The 23,853-nt window shown below is 45.3% G+C and overlaps 1 protein-coding gene across 5 annotated transcripts in view; it reads right to left on the bottom strand.

Annotated features, from left to right (window-relative positions):
• The window catches only part of KCTD1 (potassium channel tetramerization domain containing 1), a 68,990-nt gene extending 45,975 nt beyond the window's left edge, over nt 1–23,015 (bottom strand). Inside the window, exon 1 of one of the 5 annotated variants that reach the window (XM_088063950.1) lies at nt 22,861–23,015. In XM_088063950.1, coding sequence (XP_087920076.1) covers nt 22,861–22,917 — 57 coding nt within the window. In that variant the 5' untranslated portion in view covers nt 22,918–23,015. The other 4 variants (XM_014254058.2, XM_088063957.1, XM_088063945.1 and 1 more) reach the window with 4 other exon arrangements.
• Between the last annotated feature and the right edge of the window lie 838 nt (nt 23,016–23,853).

The raw sequence follows: 23,853 nt of genomic DNA, 5'->3' as shown, positions 1-23,853 counted from the left end.
GTAAGGAATCAGGGGAAGACTTCATTTAACCAAAGCTAGAGGAAAGAAACTCAGGGAGTATCTTGAGTGGTAATAACCAATAAGACCATGCTGCTCAGGGGCCTCTCTAGGCCCAGAGTTTTGAACCTATCTTCTGCAATACAGAAGAAACAACTTTAAAAAAGGATAAAGACTACAAGATGGGGGACAAAAAAAAATTAAAAAAAAAAATCATTAAAAGAACAGTTTTGAGTATTAAAGGCATGAGAAGGTGTCAGGTGCAGAAAACCATAAACAATGATGAAATAATTTTTTTAAACCATATGTAAGAAACCCACCACATTCAATAGGGAACTGAAAAATGGAGGAAACATTCACAAGAGGAAAAGTTGACAAGTAAAGGGACAGTTGTATATGGCAACCCATCCAGAGCCTTTAAAAAAAAAACCTCAGATAAAGCATGGGAGATAACTGCAAAGGATTTTATCCAGAACCAGGTAGATTTGAGAGAAACATCAGGAAGGCCTTACAGCTTGAGTCTCACTTCATGCTTGCCTCCCACTCAGGAGCACTGGAAGAAACCATCAGCCCTCTCCCTGGTGTGGGAAAAGAGGAAAGCAGAGGCTGAAGCACTAGCATTCCTGAAAAGGAAAAGGACAGGGTGCAACAAAAACAGGAGCGCATGTCAGGAGTGGAAAACCAAACTATCACCTTTGGAAACAACAAACCCTTGCAAGAAAAAGGAAAGAGCAGATAGAAGAAGGACACAGCATTAAATTGCTAAGAGCAGGGGGAAAAAACAAAACCAAATGTAAATTCCCCCAAAATGTCAAACATTTCAGTTGATAGGTCTTTTCCCCCAAAAAAATACTTCAGAAGCCTGGCTTCAAGAATAGAAGATTTGTAATGTCAGAAATAAAGGAGCATTTGAAACAAACAGGAGGGGTTTCAGGAGTCTTGCAGTGATCACCCAGTAAAGCATAAGAGAACTTAACTTCAGTAACAATCCCAAAGTTGTAGATTGTCTCAGCTATCTTCCATCCCATTACAAATACAGTCAGTTAAACACTTGATTTTTGATGAACACCCTCTTAAATAACAAAAAGCAAATAGCTTGGGGAGAGGTTTATCTGTGGGGAAAGGAGGTAGAGTGGAAGGATGAATGGATAGATTTTGTTTTTCAGCAGGAAAAACAGACCTCATGATTTCCACCCACACTGCCTTGCACAACGAACAGAACTTCAATCCAGAAATCAACAGTGGGTGAGGGTATGTGTGTGCCTTATTCTACATGTTTGAAAAGCAGCATGGAATGAGGTGTGGCAAGTGGAATTCCTAACTCCAGCCCTGGCCAGGAAAGATAGCTGGATGTCAACCGCGCTATGAAGGCCTTGTCATCTAAAATTCAAGTAAGTCCTGAGGTGCCCAACACTTTCTCACACTGAGGTGTGCCACAGACACAGAAAAAAAATTATATTAGACTCAGAGGGTTCCATAGCCACAGGAGTCTTGCGGGCCACACGCTTGCTTCAACAAAGCCTCTTAAGCCATCTCACAGTGATGAGTCTTACAAAGCGCTCAGCATCAAGTAGCTTCACCGAGAATAACACACTCCTGCCAACAGCAGCCTCGCTTGACCAGAAGCACGTCTGGAAGTTTCTAGGATGCTGACACTGTGGAATCCAGTAATAAGGATGGAGGTTCACCTTGTAAGGGCACAGTGAAGCAAGCCAGAAGGTTCATCGAGGACCAAGAAGCCCAGGAGAAATGTGAATGCATGGCTGAGCTTAAGCAGTAGTAGTTACATTAAAAATGGTTTTAAACACAAAAAAGGAACGGAAGACAAGCACACAAACTCTAACACTCATATGCAAATTAGAATCAATGATGATGATTGATTTTTATAAAGGGTCTAACGATACAATGCCAAATAATTCTTCCCACCTGCAGCCTGGCACCATTTAGTGTATATTTAATTTAAAAAAAGCCTGAGTATGGTTTTTTATTCTCCCCCTTCTTCTGGCTCTTTTTCCATGCTGACGCTTGTTTGCATTACATCTATTTTGAGCTAAATTAAATAGGAGAAGCAGAGTTTTGATTCAGTAGTAGCAATAAATGGGGTTAGCCTGGCATTGATCTGTGTAAAGGGGCCAAAGCTAGGACTGCCAGAAGCAAAACATGGTCAGTGAACTCTACAGCACAAAGAGTGACCCTGCAGCTGAATTCCTAGCCCTGATTACAACAGAAAGAGACTTGCTTTCCTGAACAAAGAGTATTTCAGGCAGCAGATTAGCAAGAGAAAGTCTACTTGCAATGGCAGTCAGAGGAAACTGACCAAAATTAAGAACCACAGCAGACTTTGGAGGATTTTAAAAAGCCTCTGAACAGTGCAAAACAAATGTCTGCCTTACTCTGCGTTTCTTGTATACCATCATCAAGTCCAAATGCTGAAGAAACAATATTTTTCTTTTGCATCTCAGTTAAACAGCTTTAAGTTAGTAAAGCGTGCAGCAGGGAAGATGAGCCAAAACCACGTTAAGGATAGCAAGCCAAAAAAGTTCTCTTGAAGACTAAGAACATTTATCTTGCAGCCCTACAGAAAGGGCAATCACATTTACTCTAAGAGGAAAGACACTTTTAATAAATCATGCTTTAAATTTAGCCAGCAAATTTGTACAGAAGGAGAATTTCACAATCCTTAGGAAACACGGATCAAATTTGCTCGCTCTCTGGGTGTTTGTGCTGTTGTGCAACACAAAATGGGGAGAGCACAGTAGTAAATCTGGCCTCCTGACCACCAAGTTTAATCACAGTGTATCTGTGATGGAGAACAAAGTGCCTCTTATTCCCACGGCACTGCGATCCCACCAGATCTCAAGCCAAGCAGGGTCGGTTCAGGCCAGCTTTTGGCTAGAGGCTGGCAGAGCACTGGAATCAGCCATTCTGAGGTTGAAGCAAGCTCACATCTCACTTCCAGTGAGGCCAAGTCACACAGGAGAAGCACACAAGGTGTTGGGTACTCAGTCATCCCTAGCAGCACCTTCAGCCACTGCTCCCAATGCTTTGGCAGGTCCACTGGCTATTGAGAGGTCCTGCACACAGTGAGAAGCTGGCAAGAAGCACAGCCCTGCCGACTGATCCATGGCTGCTGAGCAGCAATGCTTCTTATCCTCATTTTTTAACCCAGGACATTTGGGTGACATGGTACAGCGTGCCTAGAGCTCACCCTTGCTGGAAATCCTGAGTCAGGGCTGATGCTCATCAGTGCAGCCCCATTCCTCATGCTGGCTTCAGCAGGAGCAGTGGGGACCTCAGCCCCCAGAGCAGTGAGAAAAACAGAGGGGCACTCGTTATCACTGCTTTGACTTTTAACCTATTTCTTTTCCATATTTTACATGAGCAATTCCTTAAAAACAAGGATCACAAAACACTGAGCCATGTCAAATCCTTATGTATAAGCTATTAAAGGTCTTCAGCCCATTTTCCCTGCACGAAGTCCCATATGCGATTTTTGCTTGCTTCTTTACCAAGCAGAAAGAGGCGAGGTGGAGACCCACAGAAGAAAGGGAGGAAGATTTTAGAGTCTGTCGGCATACTGATAGCCTGCAAAAAATTAAGTCAGAAATCTGCAAGACAGCACCTTGGTTTTCTTAATGCTGCTCGTTTGGCTCACCACTTTTATTAGGGGTTGATTACATCCCTCTCTTGAGTTTTGCGGTGGCTGCAATGTCAGAGTATGGGACGTGGTTGTCGTGACTGGGAACTTGCTGACTGATTTATGAGAACTTACAAAACCACATAACCAGAAGATTTCTATTATTCACTCATGTTCTAAATGTTCCTTTCACCTTTCATTGAATAAGTCTTGAGAAAGTGGAGATTTATTTCTGGTTCAAAATTTAGCTTCCCTTTTGTAGAAGGGTGCCTAAGCATAATATATCTTTGCTATGGAAAAATCACCCCACAATATCCCTCTGAACAGCTCGAGGTCAATATACCTACATTGGTAACAGCAACTTAAAATTAGGTTGTCATTTTAACTGTTTAGTGGGCATTGAGCCATCTCAAATAGATCAGTTCATTATTAGAAGTGGCAATTACTGTAAATTATACTCTTCGTAAGAGCAGCTACCTAAGCTTTAAATATGTTATGATACCTCCCTGACCATTCCCTTTAAATGAGGATAGCTGAGGGCTCGGACATCATCATGCAGCAAATAGCTGTGCAATTTCAGACAACTCTTTTTTAACCACTCCTCTCCCCAGGGCTGCCACCCCCATAGGGGAGCTGGCAAAACTACATGCCCCTGCCTCCTCTGTTCCAGTTCACAGACTAAATGTGGCAACTCAATTTACCTGTGACAATGACAGCACCCAAAAAATACTGATCCCTTGACCAAGGTTTGTTGCAGCTGTAGAAGAGCAGGCACACAGTTCCTTTTGCTGACTCCACAAGGGAGCAAAAGCCTTCCACAAAGGAGGAGGGCAGCCGAGGGCTTAACATCAAGCTAAGATTTGCCAGGGCTTGTCTGTCAGAGGACAAAGTTTTGCATTTTAACCACTTTTGGCACATTCCACATTTGGTATTTTCAGGAGCTTTCTAGGATGTTTATGAAACAACTGCAGGGTAGGCAAGTAAATTGATGGCGGCACAAAGAATGCCTTCCCACATTCTTCTCCCATGCTCTTACTGTTGAAGTAAATGAAGATGTAGTTTATGTTTCTGTAATTACAGTTTGTTAAAAGGAGAACAGGTTGTTAAGTTATGGTAAGGAGCCCATGAGCCTGTCCTCTGCTTTGAACACCACAGCGATGTAGATTTTACCAAATAAAAAGACCAGTCAAAACATTACTCAGAGAGAATCTACACCCTGATGTCATCCAGCATAAAACAACCTACTTCTGAAATAGTCACAATAATCAAACCAATCAATTGGAAACTGTTCTTATGGGAGCTATTTTAACGTAGGTGAACACCGTCAAGGTTCAGTCATTTAATATTTATTGAAAGGATACCACTACACATTTGCTCTACGACATTTCTGTACCATACATCATCAGCTGCTTGCTTTTAATCCTGCATTTCCCCCATTAAATACTTACAGCATTTATACAGCCTCGTAAAACTCCAGTACAAAAGAGTAAGCCACCAGAACTTTTCCCCATACATTACTTACCAACTTAACTATGTAATGCAATGTGAAAGGTTTATGCACACCAGCTGGATCTCATTACAGCTAAGTTTCTGTCTTTTTAAAGTGTACTTTATCTGGAATATTGAAGTCCCTTAGAATTTCACTTAAAAATACTGAGCTGACATACACACAGCTTTCTACTGCAGGATGCTAACTCAATAAATCAAACTTGTGGACACTAATTTCTGGAGTTTAAAATGCATTCAAATATCTGAAGCCAACAGGACACATCAGCCTAATTCAGTCTTCCTGATAATCACGATAATTAGAGCTACTCCTTGTAGAGTAAGAAAACCAGCAAGAAAAGTAAGAAAGGAAGAATTTCAAGATAGCATTGGTATCACCTCCCTACCGATCGGTGCTGAGGCTCAGAGGTACACCAGCTTTATATAGCAAGATACATCTAAAAAGCAGGAATCTGAGCTGTGATGAATTCTGTAGGAATTCCAAAGACCATCAAAGAGTTTACTAAATACCCAGACGAACCAAAGAAACAATTGTCAAACACTCTGGTATTACCAGTTGAGAGATTCCTCTTCAATCGTGAGGCAAGAATTGCGGTTTAATAAAAGCACAGAACAAAACCAAGCATAAAAAAAAATCATGTGCAGTGATTTTATTTTTGTTGTATATTTGACTGTAATTACTGTCTTAAGTACTTTAATTGCCTGGCATCTCCTCAAGTGCCTTGCCTGTGGGGAGGGGAGGCAGGGCAGTTTATAGTTTGTTATTAATGAATGAAGTACAAACAAGTTTACCTTGTCTGTAATCAACGTTCCCATCAAAACAGTTTGAGAGGGAAATATAAGGGGGTCCATACATCCCACAGGCCCAATATGACTCTATTAACATCTGCTTTTTAATGATTAATTTGCTTCTGACGTGTCAAACCTCAGAGAGAGAAGTGGCAAACATCTTTATAACACCCACACGAAAAGCATGATCTATCTGTCCATTTCTGTTCTTTTCTACAGGCATCCACTCTTGGCCAATGATGTGGGGATGGGGACAGGCCCCATATGACCTTCCTTGCATGCATTCTAGGTGAGAAAATGGGGTATGCAGGCAAATCTGTAGGGTCATTTACAATAGTGCTGGAATGACACACATCCAGCCCTTCTTCACTGGAAATAATTTTTGCCTGGAGTGGAAATGGAGTGGAGGCAAACAGGAATAAATGATGAAAAGCAGCTCACACAGGATAAAATAAAATATAATTGTCTGCTTCATTAAGAAATTATTAGAGACAAGAAGCCATAAGTGAAAGTCAGTGAGTTATATGAAAAAAATGGGGAAGCCAGGAGGATGGAGAAGCAAACTGCAAACTGCTATTTTTCATGACTAGTACAAGACACAGAGTGCAGAAATTTGGCCATTAGTCTTGTTTTTCCACTTAAATTGGTACAAGAGTCTGCTGCTTTGAGGTAACATCACATCAACAGCCTAGCAGACCATCCAGGAAGCAAGTGTTCCACTGGCAGAGCGAGCTTTCTCTTGTGGCTGTCACCCTGTCCTGCTGGTCAGGAGCTCACTTCTGGGGCAAGAGCAGCTCTTCACCACCCAGGCTGCCAACAGCAGGGACAACCAGCATGAGTTCAGTAGCCTCCACTGCAAGGATACTTGCCCACTAAGGCCCAGACTGAGACTGCTAATTTTCTCACTAGTCACCAAAAAATGTGCTTTAGGAACAGCTAACATGCATTCCATTTTTACAGATGGGGAGCTTTTTCCCCACCCCGTTTTTTTTTGAGTCTTTCACTAGTGCAGCTAGAATAACATCTCTGCCATGTATCCTGCATCCTGCTTACAGCCTTCCATTAACTGGTACAGCATCTCCAACATCGTCATCTCCTATGTCTCGAAACACAACTTTGGTGGCACTGTCCCACTGGCACGCAGGCAGCACACTTGTTGCTCCAGGGAGGCTTGATGCTGTGGTGGCCACTTTTCTCCACAGTTAAACACAATTTTCAAGTCACAACAAAGGCCAGCATATTTGACAGTTTCTCCAAAGCACATCCCTTATACAACCATGCTCAAAAACATCCTCCTATCACTGTTAAAAAAGCAGATATTGCTGATCAGAGGAACACTTCCCTTGAATAAGTTTCTTATAAAATGCATAACCATGTATTTTGATATAGCTGCATATACAAAGCATGAAAGCAGACCCTGTAAATATTGATTTGAGCCTCCTACTCATGCAGATGCATAGCCAGAAACTTGATAGAAGAGATCATAAAAGTTTAAAATACATTTATGAAAAATGTGGAATACAGTATGATAGCAGCTTGACTTCTTCTCAAGAATGGGTTGCTGAAAGCTAGCACCCAGCCATCTACCTACCAACAAGAAATTCCTGACTTCTCAGAGCTGTGACACCATGTGCTTCCTTAGGGGAAAAAAAAAAAGAAAGTGTTTTGATCAAGCACACCACCGAGGCATTTAAGGTTGTCACGTAACATGAACTGACTACACAAGAGAAACTCAGGCATTAACATACACAGAACAGACTAGCACGCACAAGTCATTTTGGATGCAGACAGCTATTCATGCAAATAATTCAACAATCCTAGTATTCCACTAGGAAACTGTGAGTCAGATAAACATGGGAAAAATAAGACACTCCGACTGTCTCCTCTCGACCTCATACACTTCCTGCGTGCCCTCCCACCGTACAGCGGAGCTGCTCTCTCTGTTTGGCATCCAGGTGGGATGAAGCTGTCTTTGAAAGCAGGAACCCACCGGGGTTCTTAGGAATTTTATGAAGTAGTTTAAGGATTAAGAGTGTATATGACTAGCCTCTACAGCTCTCTGATCAAAAACATGTTTTCCCAACTTCCTCAGTGAGCATTAATAAGATAAGAATGAGAAATTGATCCGGACACTTTAGTTTACAAGGAGTACTTCAAGTAGCTTTAGGAAACTACTTTATTGTCCATTAGGCATAAAACCAAACACAATGCTTACAGGCCATTTTACCACCGTGCTGACAGCATACATACCCAAGAACCAATGCTTACTCCAACACAAAACTCTACAGGAAACCACTGTTTTAAATTTCACATTTTTGAAGGTTAAGGAAGAAAATGCTTTAGATTTTAGTTCCCCTAAGAGGAAATAATACAATACATTTAATTTAAGACCCACTCACTTTTTTTTAACACACTCTAAAGTCAAAGACAACACAGACTTCTCTCCCTGCCCCTTAACTGTTTTATATTTTCCTCTAGTTTTTCTGTTTTAAAGAAAAAAAATGCATAGTCCTTCTTTGCCATCCCTCTGGGTTTATCTTTTTCTTGATCAGATTTTGTTTCAGTGCACCTACTAGGTTTGTAATTTAGCATTAGGAAAGAAGAACTGCCCCCTCTAATTTCTTCCTCCAATTTTAGCCCCTCTCCAAAGAAGACATTATTTTTTGATTCTTGACTCCATTAAACTAATCCAGCAGAAGCACACTGGTATACAGAAATTAATCTAGTTTCTGAACTGAAATACTGCAACAAGATAGTTGGTAAGGTATTCTCACCCTGCTTCTTATTTTCTGTTTCAACTTATTACTTCCATCTCTTTCTTCTCACAAAATAATCATGCTCTATCTTCAAAATCCTGCTAACTCAGTTATTTAACCCTTTTTGGCCTCTAGATAGGTTGGAAAGCTCACATCTGCTTCTTTGCTCTCCTAAAAATCCAGTCCCAGATAAAGTAACAGCTATTTCAGATCACTGTCATTAATGCTAAAGTCAATGAAAGCTTTTCAGGGTGGGGCTTTTCTGGAGCTTTTTGATTCCATAAAGATTGGGGTGGGGGGGAAGACGCTTTAATTTTTCCTTATAGCATTAGCTCCCTTTTTGGGAGGAGAGCCCGAGAACCCTGAGGCACAGGCAGGGCTGCATGGCCACTGCTCCTGTGGCTGGAGCCTGAAGCAGCTCCCTGCAGGAGGGATGGGGCCAGAGAGCGCACTGCCACCTCCCTGTGCCAGGCAAGGGGCAGCTGCTGTGAGGGTCAGGGTAGCTGGGTAGCTCTGGCAGCTCTGCTGCTGGTAATCCACGCAGAACAATGCCAGAACACTGCAACACCAGAGCATTGCACAGCAACTAACTCTGGTAACATCATAACCCTGTAGAAAAAGATGTGTCCAGTCAAATCAGTCCAGTACTTTACAGAAATAAAAATGCCTTAATAAATTAGAATAATCAGCTGAGTTTCCAAGCAGGAGGAGAAGGAGTATGTTTTGCTGTTTTAGCAAAAATTTGGACATGGGCCTTATGAAATCTATATTAAAAAAATAAAAATTCTCATCATTATATTTTTTTCCTGGAAAGACACAGATTTGATCTGATGCCTTTGTATCTCTCCACAATTAAAACAACATACACAAGCTTCTGAATGTTTTACATGACAATCACAGTTACTACCATATCATTATCCTGTACTGCAAATCTAGCCTACTATTACATTCATGAACCCAATTATATCCACCGGCAGTTAGGAAGTGAATATAATGTACAGAGAAAAACTGAGTGGTTAAAATTCTACCTTAGCAAAAGAAGGAAAGATCTTTCCTTCATGAATTACCACAGTAAACTCTGAAGTGTTGAGTTATCCTCCTCTGTACCATAGGGATAATTTTGCCAGTAGTGTAGTGCTACTTCCACACAAACATACAACTCAACTAATATTATATTTAGTACTGAATCACTGTACATTCTACATGCCATGCCCATTTAGACACATCTGTACTTCTTAGTTAGAATAAAACTCATTTTCCTTGGCTTTTTATTTTTAATTCCTTACTTTTGATACTTTCCAATTCCTAAACCTGAACAGAACAGTTTGTATCTAGAGTACATTCAGTGGAAACAAAAACCAAAAATTGTATTCAAGTGCATCTCAAAAGTAACAACTAAAAGTCTCCCGGAAAAAAAGGTAACATACAAAGACTTTTAAGAGATAAAACCAGTAATAAGGTTGCTTTGGAAGCCTGTTAAATACCCCAAAAGGAAGGCAAAACTACAAAGTTTTTAAAGGACATTAAAGTTGTTTCTGCTTTTCAAAAATCAAATGGCAATTGTGTTACACATACTGCTTTGGATTGGCAGCAGCTTCAGAAAGGCAATTTTGCAGAAGTTTGGGGCTGACACTGAAACATTAGTCCTATTCTGCCAATTTTATTTTCAAACAGTAGTTGGGGGGAATAAAAAGCAGATTCAAAGGCTAAGGAATTTTGCATTGCCATCCCTGTTAAGAAATATAACTTTTTCAAGTGTTTGTGCTGAGGAAGATCCCAGAATCAGTCAGTTCTAGATAAGTTTTTCCTCACATGGTTTCATGGACCACATAGCTTTGCCTTATCTGTTCTTCCTTGAAGAACAATTATTTTTCCACTCCCAAGTCTGTCAGTCACTGATCAGTGTGTGTTTTCAGAGAAAGTGTTTTTGTTTTTTTTTTCTCAAGAAACTGTAGTTTCAAAGAGATAATCAGCAAGATACATACTTTCAGCATTACTAAATTAAGAGACAAGAGAAAATAAACTGAAAACCTCAACAGTTCTTTCTGAACTGCAACTGATTAGCCAAACTGCACAAGCTTAGAGCATCTTATTACTTCCCCCAGCCCTTAAAAAGCATTTTAAAAACTTGAGCAAAATGTGAACCTGGTCTTGCAACAGTCCAGGGAGAGCTTCCAGAAACTACTGTATCATGACAAGAAGAAAGGCACAACATTTTCTAAACCCAAGATGGAAACTAGTACTGATCAACTTGATAAAAGCCTACGAAAAGCATCACCACAAACAGCCAGTATCAGTGTTATATCTGAGATAAGGAGGAATAGCAAGCAAGCTTTTTTTTGTGACTAGCCAGTGCTGATAGTTATAAAATCATTAGAAACACAGGGAAACCCTCAAAAAGGCAATCAGTTGAAGCAAGCTCCATCTTTATCTGAATTTCAAACACAGTTTGTACTACAGCCATAGGATTCTGTTCGGACATCTGTGCTCCCATTTACAGTTTCCAACTTGTCAACTCAACTCGCAGCTAGGTCCTCCCAATTTGGCATCAAAACTAGATGGGTTAATTACAGCACTTCAGATGACTCGAATTCTTCTGAAGGGAAAGGAAGGGAAAGGAAGGGAAAGGAAGGGAAAGGAAGGGAAAGGAAGGGAAAGGAAGGGAAAGGAAGGGAAAGGAAGGGAAAGGAAGGGAAAGGAAGGGAAAGGAAGGGAAAGGAAGGGAAAGGAAGGGAAAGGAAGGGAAAGGAAGGGAAAGGAAGGGAAAGGAAGGGAAAGGAAGGGAAAGGAAGGGAAAGGAAGGGAAAGGAAGGGAAAGGAAGGGAAAGGAAGGAAGGAAGGAAAGGAAGGGAAAGGAAGGGAAAGGAAGGGAAAGGAAGGGAAAGGAAGGGAAAGGAAGGGAAAAGGAAAGGGAAAGGAAGGGAAAGGAAGGGGAAAGGAAGGGAAAGGAAGGGAAAGGAAGGGAAAGGAAGGGAAAGGAAGGGAAAGGAAGGGGAAAAGGAAGGGAAAGGAAGGGAAAAGGAAGGGAAAGGAAGGGAAAAGGAAGCGAAAGGGAGGAACAGGAAGGGAAAGGAAGGGAAAGGAAGGGAAAGGAAGGGAAAGGAAGGGAAAGGAAGGGAAAGGAAGGGAAGGGAAGGGAAGGTGCGGGAAGGTGCGGGAAGGGAAAGGAAGGGAAAGGAAGGGAAAGGAAGGGAAAGGAAGGGAAAGGAAGGGAAAGGAAGGGAAAGGAAGGGAAAGGAAGGGAAAGGAAGGGAAAGGAAGGGAAAGGAAGGGAAAGGAAGGGAAAGGAAGGGAAAGGAAGGGAAAGGAAGGGAAAGGAAGGGAAAGGAAGGGATTTAAGTCCACTTCACCTTCCTTGCTTCTCCTCTTCCCTACATTTCAGGTAAAAGGTCAAAAAGAGTCTCAAGCCACCCCAAGCAGAAATGAAGTGAGGAGGGCAATGTGAGTAGATTTCCCCTCTCTTTCTCTTTCATGCTAAACCCACACACCCATGCTCCCACCCTCCACACTGGCCAGACACACCACACGTTTCTGCTGCTACTTCTCCAGGGGAGCTTCCAGCCAGAGGATGCTCAGGAATTAACCACTGGTGCTACTGAGCCCAAGAGTTTCAATGCTGTCCCTTCATGTGCACTGCAGACACCTCACCCATGAAACAAGAGCTCACAGCAGCAAGGTGGGGACAATCTCACCCTACATCAGACTAAGAGCTCAGTATGACTATACTGGATTTGAATGACTCAAAGCCAAGGCATCAGACACAGTACGCTGCCCTTACTGCAGACCAGCTTCCCTCTGCCACTTTTGGAGCCAAATAGAACCACACAGAGAAAAATCAACAGCAGCAAAAGAAGCAGCTAAAAATATCACTGTGGTGAGTGAAAGCTCAGGATTCAGCTAAAGGTGTTGAGAAATCACTCTTGAAATTTTTCCAGCAATCTTTAATTTTGAATAAACATAAGCAGACACACACACACACAAAAGGCTTAAAATAAAGGTGTTTTAGGGAAGTCCTTCATTTATGCATTACATTTCTGACAGGCTGACACAGAAGTAGTAACAGAGTACCCAGGTGCCAATTTGCAGGGGACCCTGAGAGCTGCGGCTCCTTCATTAGAGCTACCAAGCACGAGAGTCTCAACTACACAGGCTCCTCTTCCTCTCACTCCTGATATTAAAAATCAAACTAAAACAAACAACAGCATCACCAGATCTGCTCCCTGGGCACTTTTCAGAGGAGCGTGGGAAGTAAAGCACTGTAGAAGAGGTAAGTTCAGCTCAGAAATCACCCAAGCAACTCCAAAAGACTTTTTTGATGAGGAAATAAGAAAAGGAAAGCCAAAACTCCTTTGGAAAAGAAAGCCAAAATTCAGCTTCACACCTTGCCTTCTGTGAAGTTTTCTGCTCTCTTCCCTTTACACAGACAAGTGCTCCAGCCTGTGTTACATGAACAGCATTTACCAAACAACCTTCCTTTCACCACGAGCTACCCCCACTAGAAAGCTCCACTCAGTCCTCATCTCCTACCCCTAACCTTGGGGAAGGATTGGCTTCCTGCAGCTGGTGATGCTGTTTGAAGAGAAGTGATTACCTCTTTTCAGAAGCCACACAATAATGCATTATATACAGACTACATGAGCAATTTTTAGTACCAAGAACATGCAGACCATATCAGAACACTCAGGCTAGGGTTTGAAGTAAATCAGAAGTCCCAAGGAGGTGCTAGCTCAGAACCGTGCTATATGGAGCAGATGTGTCCTAAACATACAGTGAAAAAAACAAAAATAAAAATCCATACATTGGTAAAGTAAATGGGGCTTTAAAATGCCATTCAATTTCTATTTCATTAAAATCATCTGTATTAGCTACAGAAGTGTACAGGTGCATACAATAGGTAAGCTTATCAAATAACCAAGAATTTATTGGAAATGTTTATAATACATTTGTGTGCTACAATTTTGATTCCTTTTGAAACTAAAAGTTGCATTAAGAACACATCAAAGGTACTTGTTCTCATGGGGGATTAAGTCCTTAGCAAGTTTGAAGATTTTCAGATCAACTAAAACTGGATGAGTGCAAAGCATGTAACTTTCTAAAAGCCCAGAAAAGCCATTTTTCCTTGTTGATAATCCCCAAAAAACAACCAGAACAGAATACAATTATACATCTTCCAATGTTACTTTTAGATCAAGGTATTACGAGAAGTTCCAATCCCTTCCTTATTCCCCATTCTAATGCCTGGAAGAGTATGAAAGCATTCCCTGGAAACATGATTATATATTTTTACTGTCTCAACACTAATAAATCTCTTCCACATCAGATAAAATGCAGTTACCAACACTTGTCCCTTGAATCCAAAATATGATAAAAAATTTATCTTGCACATACATATTTGGCTACATGCCCTTAACAATTTCCTTCTGAAAAGAAGGGTGCATTTGTTGCTTCAGAAACAGAAAAGCAAAATAATAAGAAAGGACACAGAGAAAAAGATGAACAGAAAGGCTTCGAAAGTGACTGAAAATCTACAACATCTCTAATTAGGTTTCAGCTTCGAACACAATAGTGGGGGTACCATGGCCTGTTATCAAGTTTATAGCCATGGGCACAAGACAATACAACCCCACATTCAATTTAATTACAGCCTATGGCTTTGGCAGTAGTGGTGTGTTTCAAAGGGTTTAAGCACTCATTTATTTCTACACCATACATGAAATAAGGCAGCTCTCTGTCATACAGTATCACCAATTAGACTGAGCAGTTTCTGATCTCTTGCTCTCTAGAAACAGAGCAGTGGGCAATGGGAAATCTTTTACAGGATAATCACAGAATACTTTTTTATTAAAAAAAAAAAACCAGCTCTCTGCTGCCTTTAAGCTCATGCATTTTATCTTTGATGTGCATAGAGTACTAACACAGTCATTTCTGATTCTATAGGATGTAAGAGTGTCAAAATACAGCAGCACTTCAGTGATGTTTTTTTCTCCTGATTGTATTACAAAGGTCATATTCATTTGAGCTACAAGGAACTGGTCACCTCTTGCATTCTTTGCCATCACTGAAGGCTGGACAGAGCAAGTTCTCTGAGTAGCTCATGTGACACAACTAAATAAAATGAGTTTGACTTCTAAAAAGGAAAAATATATTTAATAATTAGGTGATAGTATAAATCACCAGCTGAAATAGTTCCACAATTTAATATTTCCAACACATCATGCCAATGCAGCCAAGAGGACCTACAAAGACAGTATTGGACCTTTTGCTCCATAGCCACCATTCTAAATGCATGTATCAAAACACCATTCTTGGATCTGCTCTGAAATACTCTCCCAAGTCACCTTAAATCAACTCCCTCCCTAACTGCTGATTCAACATGGACCAACCTCAGTCTAGGAAGGAAAAACCAGTTCACTCCTTTCAGTGCATGCACTGCCCCTAAAGCTGTAACTGAGATCACTAAGCCTCATCTCTATTCTGCTTCTCGTACTCATCTCGGGAAACACTCACATGTTTCACTACCAAGCTTCATGTTCATTATAAGGAATGTAGCCTGGGATACCCTACTTTCTTAAAAAGAAAAAACCTATCTCTCTTCAGCAATCTTTAGAAGCACTCAGTTACAAACGACACTGATTTCCACACAAAAGAGCAATAGCCAGGATTCCTGCATTTCACTATGGACATGGGTAAGAAAGCTTTGGGGACCATACTTGACACCATTACTACCTTATCGTCCCTGCCCTCCAAGGATTTGAGGGCAATTTTGATGAGGAAAGATCTTCATCATTTAAAATCCCATAAGTAACAAATTAAAAAACAGTAGCCTCTACAGTAGATACTATTTCTTAAACTATAGATATAAGTTTCTTTAACCCTTACCTTCTACGATTTTGACCTCAGTGCTTCTCTTAAAAAAGACACCTAGCAAATTGTGGATTTTCTTGCAACCTGGGATAATCCAGCAGTCAAAGAAAAGAGCACTAACTATGCAGTAGGGCAGCCATCATTAACCTCTGAAACCTGAACAACAGTAGCACTGTCACAAGAACTAACAAGGTATTTAGCAGTCATCAGTCTTAATAGCCACTGTACTTCAGGCCCTTAAGATAGGGATATTGCTCCATCTATTACCCTGGTAGAAATAAAGCCTAGCATCTTTACACCACTATCCTAAGCATCCTTCTCTGAAGCTGCCTGATGAGTTCTGCCCTGCTTACTGGGAAAGCACCTAGCAACAATTCTGGTCAGAGTACTAGAGATACTTGGACAAAACACAAGTCTTTTTTGTGGCCATTTAAGGAACGTGCAGGATGTTCCCAGATCAAAGATCAAGCAGACAGATTCTTATCCACCTCCTCCAAAATCCAAGACTAAAAATGGCTAGACTTGTTAGCTACCTTTGATTTGCTCCCGGTTGTGCCTACTGCATACTCGTATTCCTCATGTGCTATTGCTCTGCCTTCTTTTACAAAACCTGCAGCCAGAAGTAGATTTCTGGTTTGGGTCAAAGTAAGTCTTCCAAAGAGAATGTAAAGCAATGAAAAGACATGTGCCAGATCAAAAGACAGAAAAAAACCTCTGAATTTAAAGCAGAAGGGAAAAAAACAAAAACAAAAATGGCATTTCAGGATTCCCCAAAACAGCTATGGCAAATGCACATGACTCAGGTTTTAACGACCAAGCTTTTGGTAGATATCTTAATAGCTAATAAATTCTTCACAAACAGCCCACAGAAACCCAACAGAGTTACAGAACAAACGTAACCAAAGCATTTGCAAGTGACAGGCAACCCTCCTCCCCCATGGCAGAGGCCAAACTATCTTCCTACACCTATTTTTGGCTATTACTACTGTAGTAAGTTCAGCATGTACCCAGTCTATAAAACCCAAAAGCTACCACCACATTGTAGCATCAAAAGTTTAAGCTTTCGCTATTGTTCATCTTTCAGCAACATGGGAGATGAACAACAGCCAAATTACATCTCTCTGTCATCAACTTGAACTGAAGTACTGCTGTCAGTGGCAGGAAAATTGCTACACTTCAGAGCAAATAAGGACTGAAAAGAAAGTTGTGCCATGATGGCAGTGCTGTATGCTTAAAATACCCTATAAATGCTGCTCTTAAGGCTAAAACCTAAAGCAATAGTTGGATCAAGACAAACATTAATGTACCATTCCTGAGCTCTGGAAAAAATAAATGTGTTGAAAAGACAATTTGAGGCTAAAACAAAAAATGGGAGCTACAACACAAAAGCATAAAATTAACATTCTTGCTCAGATAGTCAATGCAAATTGAAGACACCCCATTTAGTACTTTCATCTTCCACATTTTACTTAATGCTATTAAAAAAAAAAAGCACAGTATAAAGATGCTAAGAAACCCACATATTATGCCACCACTTTTTCACCGGAGTATTGCACAAATCCATGAGTTCAGCAGACCCCTGGAAGACTAACTACAAAGACAACCAATAAACCACAAACTTATGACCTTCATGTTTTCAAGGAATCAGAAATATTTGTCAACAGTGGAATTTAGTGTCATGGTACTTGATGAGATATATTCAGTAAAAAGGCCTAGAAACTCTTTGTTTATAATTAAGCAATAACGATTGAGGGTCAGGGCATTTCCTGAAGATTAATGACCGGTTGGGAGAGTCAATGGCTTGAGGCAATGCCTTGGGCCATTAACCTCATCCAGTCATTAATTTCCCCAGGAAATGCTCTGGACCTCGATTAGTGTAAGTATCATAAAAGGTAGCTAGAGAGAAAAAGTTTAGCATTAACATTCTCCCAAGGAAATCCATTCCACAGCCAGTATTTTTTCATTTTGTCACATCCCAGAAGTGCATAACTTAAAACTGACACAAGAAAAATTGGTGATAAAAAAGGGAGAAAAAAAATATTTATTTTTTTTTCTGTTAAAGACTTAAATGAATGAAGTTTGTAGCAAAGGCAAGAGTCAGGTACAAAAGTTACTGGACACCTTGTTTAACTCATGAAATTGTGAATGGAGGTAAACATTTCCATATAATTACTGACTCAGACTCTCTAGTTCTAGTACCCTTGCTGATTGCTCATCTTCTTTCTTGATACACTTAGGAAAACAGCAGATGCCCGTGTACTCTATTTCAGCTATTTCTCCCTTTCTCCCCACAGCCTGCTGTTAATGAGAATCACAGCTCCGAACGCTTCCTGTAGGAAGCACGGCTTTACAACAAACACGACAGCAGCTGGATTTCTCCTCGCCTAAGCTTTATGCAAGTGTGAAGGGATTTGTGGGCCAGGGTAGAGATCGAGTTCTCTAGCCTGACAACTGAAAGTACCAGGACATCTCATTTAACAGGTTAAAGACACACACGCACTGTGACAACTGACTGCTCTGCCCAGTTCCCTCTTCCCCTTACCAGACACACAGTGCAGTGCTCCTTCTAAAAAGCTAAACTATATCCGAAGTTTCAAAATTACTTTCAAGATCATTAAAAGCAAGGGGAAGAATCTAGCGTTAAATACAGTGAGGAGCATTAGCTTTTACCTGAAATAATGAGCTAGAACAAAAACATTATCTGCACATAATCAAGCCTCTAAGCCATTCAGAGACACCAGACACACACAGCAGGAGATCAAGCTACAGTACTCCACTGAAGTGGTCCAAAAAAAAGCCTCCCTGGAAGAAAGGAGAAGTCACAGGTATCTTAAAGAACATAGATGCTTATGCAGGCATTCAGTGGGAGCCCTGCCCTCCCCCTCCCCACCCCGATAAGCCTTCAGGCTGGTTGATTAGTTGGCAAACTGTTTGAAAGGGTCAGTCTGTCCAGAACTGGTATTTCCACTCGGGAAACAGCTCAGGCATGTCATATACCTGCGCTTGCCCAGCGCCGTGCTCTCTGGCTGACGGCTGCGATCCCTGTTATTACTTGACACAAGAATGTCAGAGGGGTTTTGTAATCATGTAGGGCAGCCAGCAGTAAAAGCTCTAGCCTGAAACGCGGTATTTTATGGGGCACAACGTAACTGCATGCGCTTTACAGATTTAGTTAGAACGACTTCCAAACTTCAAGCCAATTGCAGAGGTGCAGTGAGTGTTTAATTGAAGTAATTTAGCTCCGGCGCTCAAACACCCGAGAGGAAAGTACTGTTGGAGGGGATGGGGAGCAGGCAGCAGCACGTGCTGGCACACAGCACAGGGGGCTCCGCAAGGCACACATTAAGGCACAGCTCAGCAGCGTTTTCGACAACACCGTTTTACCTTAAAGAAACACATCTAATGAGTTTGGGCTCATTCCACAGCTAAGCTGCACCTAAACCCGTTTAATTGTGCTCTTACTGTATATTTCACCACTATGGTAACTAATGCAACTAAAGACAATTTGCCTTAAAAAAAAAAAAAAAGAAAGAAAAGAAAAAAAAAAAGGATCACTGCCAGGAAACAGAGCTATTTTAAATAAACAAATACAAGATGAATGCAATTGCCATATTAACCCTCTTGTTAACTTCTGAAGTTTAAAATTACACCCTCATTACTAGTGTGTAATTGAGTATTCTCCCGGCTGTTTCCTGCATTTGAGGTTATTCAAATAGTTCATTAGCACATCAAGAACACCACACATACTAATGATACCTGATGCCCCTATCTACTATTCTGGCCCGATTTTCATAAGTTACATCTCCTGCAAAAAGAGAAATAAAAGAGAGGGAAAATAAATAAAAAGGAGGAAAAGGGGAGCCCATAGGGCTGAGCTGTCGGTGCTGCCAAGGGGGAGCATGGCAGAACACAGGCACCATTCAAATCCAACACCCAGGCACACAGTGAGTGGCCACAGGACCAGTGGCAGGGAACGAAGAGATTGCGGGGACAATTAAGTTGGATAACTCGCATCTGGGCTCTTTGGGTGCCTGAAGAGTGAGAGTGACCCCAAGAGCCACCCCAATGCTGGCAGTGTGCCTCAGTGCCCAGCCTTGGGGGAAGAAAGGAGGGGGGCAGTGCAGACTATGTGGGGCAGGGTGAGGGGTTGCCACTTTTTTTTTTTCTTTTTTTTTTTTTTTTTCTTTTTCCGGTTACCTGTGTGGGGGAAACAATAGCAGGTGAAACTACTGTGGGTGAGGTGGTGCTTCTGTGCCCATTTGCTTCGGGGAGGAGGTGAGGCAAGGGGTCATGTTTCACTGAGACCACCACCACGGCTGGCGCAGCGGCATCCAGGGGCTCAGCGGGGCGGCGGCAGAGTCTTTTGGGGGAGGCAGAGGGCCCACAAGCGTCGCCGCCGGCCGCAGCCCCTGCTGGGAACACTGCCTCGTAGAGCGCCCGCTTGGCCGGGGCCACCGCGGCCGCTTCTGCTTTCACTGGCGCAGCGTCACCGTCTTTGGGCAGCACATAGGGGTTGGCAGCGGGTGGCCGTGGCCGAGGTCCACCATTGAGGGCGGCAGGGGTGTAGCAGCCCCCGCCAGCGGGGTGGTGGAGGAGGTGGTGGTGGTGGTGGGGAGGGGGGTGGTGGTGGTGGGGTGGCTGCAGTCCTCCCAGTTTGGTGCCAATGCCAGCGATACTGTTGAGGGTGGCAATGGAGACGGCACCAATGCAGTGGTTGGTGTAGGTCTTGGAGAGCTTGGCCGCCTTGGAGAGCATCTGCATGCGGGTACCCAGGAGGTTCTTCCCGATGGCCTTGTTCTCGTACCAGGTGATGTCACCCTCGCTGCAGTGGTCCCGCGGGCGCTGGAAGAAGGCCTTGCAGAGGGGGTTGCGCTTGGAGAGGTACTTGACAAAGCTGGCATAGGGGCAGAACTCTGTGCCAGTCTCATACATGCGAGGCAGGTTCTCCTCGTCACTGCTCTCCGCCCGCTTCTTGCTCCAGGAGGACGAGCGCGACTTGTGGTAGGGCCCCAGTGCCTTGAAGTAGACGAACTTGCGTCCGTCCTCATCCACGGCCAGGCCAAACGAGTCCTCCTCCAGCTCCCGCTGGTTCTCCCGGCCCCGGGTGCAGAAGTACATGCAGGTCTCAAACCAGACCTTGTTGAGGAGCCCGAAGGGGCTCTGGGTGCTGAACACGCTGCAAGTGTAGAGCTTGCGGAGGTCGGCGCGGGTGATGGCCTGCTTCTGCACCACCGGCCCGGCGCCCTGCTCCTCCAGCTTGCGGATGACAGCGGCCAGGGTGAGGTTGGCGGCGCGGAGCTCGGGGTCCTTGGTGAGGTCGAGGGTGCGGCAGTAGGGCGGCTCGTTGAGGTAGCGGTTGAGGGAGCTGCGGATGCTGATGAGGGAGGACTTGGAGTAGAGCTGCCCGCTCTTGGAGCGCGCCTCGGCGTAGAAGGAGCGCAGGACCCGGCAGAGCGCCCCCTTGTCCATGGTCTCGAAGTCGGGGCTCTGCGCCTTCTCGCTCAGGTACTCGCGGAAGATGCGCACGGCGTAGCGGGTGGCCAGCCGCGTGTTCTCGCTCAGCCGCGCCCGCTCCGGCCGCTGCAGCAGCAGGGCCGCCTCCAGCTCCGCGTCCTCCGCCGCCCCCCCGGGGCCGCCGCCGCCGCCGCCCCCGGGGCACCCGCCGCGGCGCCCCCCGGGGCAGCCCCGACGCCGCTGCTGCCGCCGCCCGGCGTACGGCCCGGGGCGGGCGGCAGCGGCTCCGTCTCCTCCTCGCCGTCCCACTCCAGACCCATCTCCTCTTCCTCCTCCTCCTCGTCCAGCAGCAGCCCCCCATCGGCTCCGTCCTCCTCCTCCTCGTCCCCCGTTATCTGCACCTCCTGGATCTCATCCTCCTCCTCGCCCTCCTCCTCCTCGCCGGCGCTGCAGTAGCGGTGCGGGCGGGGGGCGACGCCGCGGCCGGGCGGCCGGTCCCCCGCATTGTTCCCGCCGCCTCCGCCGCGTCCGCCGCCCCCCCCGCCGCCGCCGCTCCACTCTCCGCCGCCGCCGCCGCTGCCAGGCATTCTCGCCATATTGCCGTCTCCCTGCCAGTCCTCGGGCAGGGCGCATGCGCTATATTGGACCGCAGCGCTGGAGCGCTTTTGTGTTTTAATGACCTTCAGCTACCGGGAGGCAAAGCCGGGCTCTTAAAGGGGCCGCGCTCCCACTGGCGGCGGCGGGGAAGGGGCGGGAGAGGTTCGGATGGATGGGGAGGAGGCTGAGTCGCGCTGAGGGGGTACCGCGGGGAAAAGGAGCCGTACTTACCGCGCCCGCCGCTCACCTCGGGTCCGTCCCGTCGAGCAGCGCTGAAGGGCGCCGGGCGCGGGGGAGAACCGCCGGGCAGGTGCGCCCCGGCCCGGAGGATCCCCCGCCACCCCCGGCGCCCGTCCCACCTCCCCATATCCGAAAAAGAAAGCACTCCGCGTATGGAGCGGCTCTTTCGGTAGGGACGGACCGCCACCGAGCTGCTACGACGCCTCGCACCTCCTCGTTCCACAGTAACTTAAACACAGACCAAAAAGGAAAGGAAAAAAAACCGCAAAGCGAAGAAAAGAAAAACCAAACAAAAAAACCCAAACAAAACCCAAACACACGCACACAAAAGACTCAGCAGCCTGTGCTTGTCCGCAGCACGGCTCAGACCTCTATAGGATGCTGCCGGGAAGCGGGCGGAGGACCCGGCCCCATTCCCCTCCTGCCGTACTGCCGCGACATCGCCCGCCGCCGACCTCGCACCTTTAGTCGGGAGCCCGGATTTCGGTCGAGGGGCTCGGGAGGAGACGGGCGCTCGGGGCATTGCATCCGTGCGGCTCGGAGTCCGCCCGAGAACAGCCAGTTGGTAGCCGCGGCGCTCGCTCGGCTTGCGGGAGCCCCGGCGAGGCTGGCTGCGGAGCGGGAGCAATAAGGACTCGGGGGCTGACGGGCGCTCCGGGCCGCCCTCTTGCTCGCTGGGGCTGCAGACCTTAGGGCAGCCGGAGGGGCCTCGGCCCCCCCGTGCCGCCGCTGCCTCCCATCGCGCCCGCGTTCTTCCTCCGCTACCCTCCTCAGCGACGGAGCAAAAACCCGAGGGGACTCCCGCAGCAGGGGTGCGGAGCCGCCGGACCCAATAAGGCCGCTTTGCCTTATTGGCAGAGGGGAGCCCCGGAGCGGCGCAGCGCGGGCGGGGGGCGCGGAGCCCCGGCTCAGCCCTGCCCCCGCCGGCCCGCGCCCCCCGCCCCGTGCGCGCCCGCGGGGCGCTCCGTCCCCGCCCGGCTCTGCCCCGGGAAGGCGGCTGCTGCACACTGCCTTCCTTACCCTTCCTTCCCGGGAAGGGTCCTTGGCCGGGCTGGGCTCGGGCAGGAACGAGGGCATAAGCCCACGGCCTCGCACCGCGGGGAGAGGAAGCCTGTCCCACTCGGGACGGGAGGGGATGAGGTGGGTACCCTGCCGGTAGCACCCCCTCTGTCCAAACCAAACTGCCCCACAGAACTCGCTCCTCGTGCTATTTGGCGGGCCATTTCTTTTATTCGGTACGATGAAATAAATATTCATTACGACTGCTGGCTACACCTGAAATTATAGCCCTAATTGCAGAGCTCTTGGCCTGAGTTTACCACATTTGCTGCTTACTCATCCGTAAGAATTGCTCAGCGCCGGGCCCCAGCCGTGGTGGTTCCCTCTGGGGGGGCTCGGTGCCCGCCGGTGCGGGCCGTGCCGAGCGCCGTGGCCGCTCCCGTGGGGCAGAGACCGACGGCTACGGACGGGGCGGCCCGGACAGCTCCAGCTCTGGCCGTCCGGGGAAACGTGGGATGCCAAAGAAGGGATGTGCAAATTGTCGAGCAAATTAGGCCAATTCGAAATAAATAAGCACTGCGGGAAGAGAGGCTGCCACTCCCGGGAAATAATTGAAGAGAAACCCGGCACTGTTATATTGATGTAAGCCTGGAGTAATTACACGAAGGTCAAAGTTGTTGCACGCACTACAGAAGTTGTGCTCACTGTAGTTTGAGAGCGGATTATGTTCCCTCTTAAGTGGACGGCACATATATAAAATTCTGTTGTTTTTTTTTTTCTATACACGTAAGAGTACATAAATAAGGGTTTTCTTTCCCCTGTCGTACTTTATCTGTAATCTAATCCTGAAACAAAGTCTCAAAGACCTTCCCATGAGAGAGACCAGATGCTGAAACAGATAGCTAAAAGAAACAATACCTTGTTGTGGTTAAAAGCTAAATGTCCCAGACAAACTCCTTTTAAGAGCTATTACAACCCACTCTAGAAGACAGAGAACTGCAGGGCTTGCAGCAT

Source organism: Pseudopodoces humilis, chromosome 1 (assembly GCF_049639895.1).
Source record: "Pseudopodoces humilis isolate 2021_Gansu_Grassland_sample_001 chromosome 1, ASM4963989v1, whole genome shotgun sequence".
In the NCBI taxonomy this organism is placed as follows: domain Eukaryota; kingdom Metazoa; phylum Chordata; class Aves; order Passeriformes; family Paridae; genus Pseudopodoces; species Pseudopodoces humilis.
This window is presented reverse-complemented; position numbering and strand designations above follow the sequence as displayed.